The sequence below is a fragment of the Cystoisospora suis genome, assembly GCF_002600585.1.
Source record: "Cystoisospora suis strain Wien I chromosome Unknown contig_4031, whole genome shotgun sequence".
In the NCBI taxonomy this organism is placed as follows: Eukaryota; Apicomplexa; class Conoidasida; order Eucoccidiorida; family Sarcocystidae; genus Cystoisospora; species Cystoisospora suis.
The window spans coordinates 1-1,277 of NW_027156824.1; the positions used below are offsets into that span (position 1 = coordinate 1).

Sequence of the window (1,277 nt, forward strand, 5' to 3'; positions counted from 1 at the left end):
GATAGATCGATACACTGGCGAACGCGGAACGAGAAAGAGAAGTAAAATGAAAAAGAAAGAAAGAAAGATAGAAGAAGAAAACGGAAAGAGAAACAAACGAGGAAAGATACGAAGGATGTGGAGGGATAGGGTCAGGTGTACATACAGACAGTCATCATACACACACGAAACTTTATCTATCTTCAATCTATCTATCTGGACTTTATCTATCTTCAATCTATCTATCTTGACTTTATCTATCTTCAATCTATCTATCTTTAGTCTCTTCATCTGCAGCCAATCTAGCTCCTTGTCTCTCTTGAATGGATCTAGAGCGTCTATCTGAATCTCTTTGGCAAAAGTAGCACAGATCGATTTTGATACAAACCTTTACCATTCTACGACTGATCGAAGAAAAGAAAAGAAAGAGAGAGAGAGAGAATAATATCAATCTCTCCATTTATCTCCCTCTCTCTTTCTTTCTTTCTCTTCACCTCGCCAGCATGTATGAGAGAGACAGACATACCAATCCAGGGCTTCTTTTCGATTAGGAAGTCCCAGATGAAGTAAGGTCCATTCTTTCTCTTCTTTCTCTCCTGCTCCTACTACAGGTGCTCCTGTCCCTACTCCTCTCTCTCCACCTGTCATGCCTAGTTTCGAGGAAGAAGCAGAAGTGTATGGAGGCTGATAGCTAGATGGATAAGGAGTGGACGAGACCATCGTCGATTCTGATCCCTGCGCCCTTATCGATCCTATAGACGGAGATCCTCCCTTCTCCTCTCCTAAGCGAAGTTCGCCACTCTCTATACCTGCTGAAAAGACAGAGGAGACCGCCGTAGGGAGAAAGAACTCTCCAAGAGATGAATGAAGAGAAGAAGAAGAGGAAGAAGAAGAAGAAGATTGCCAGCGAATTGTGAAGCTCCACATCTCCACCCCTGTTAACTCGAAATTCTCTTCTGGAGAAAATAAACCTGCGCAAAACAAAAGACCAAGAAGGAGAATGAAAGAAAGAAAAAGTGGGAGAGAGACAGAGAGAGAGGAAAAGAAGAGATGGAGAGAGAAAGAAGAAGAAAGAATTCAAGCAGTGTGTGATGGAACGTGAAGTACGTGCGGTCATGGAGTGTATCGATGCTGTCTCTGTCTCCCTGTCTCTCAGGGGCTTGATCGATTGAGTAGATACACATACATACATATAGACATATAGATAAATCAAAGATAGATCAAAGATAGATCAAAGATAGATTAAAGATAGATTAAAGACAGATAGATGCCTCTATCATTCATTCATTCCTTCCCTC

General features: G+C 41.7%; 1 protein-coding gene across 1 annotated transcript; it reads right to left on the reverse strand.

Annotated features, from left to right (window-relative positions):
• Positions 1-507: 507 nt before the first annotated feature.
• Positions 508-955, reverse strand: CSUI_007572 (uncharacterized protein; the record flags this gene model as incomplete). The annotated part of the gene is made up of 1 exon (XM_068067717.1): positions 508-955. A coding segment is annotated over exon 1 (399 nt), but the record flags the coding sequence as incomplete, so codon positions are not given.
• Between the last annotated feature and the right edge of the window lie 322 nt (positions 956-1,277).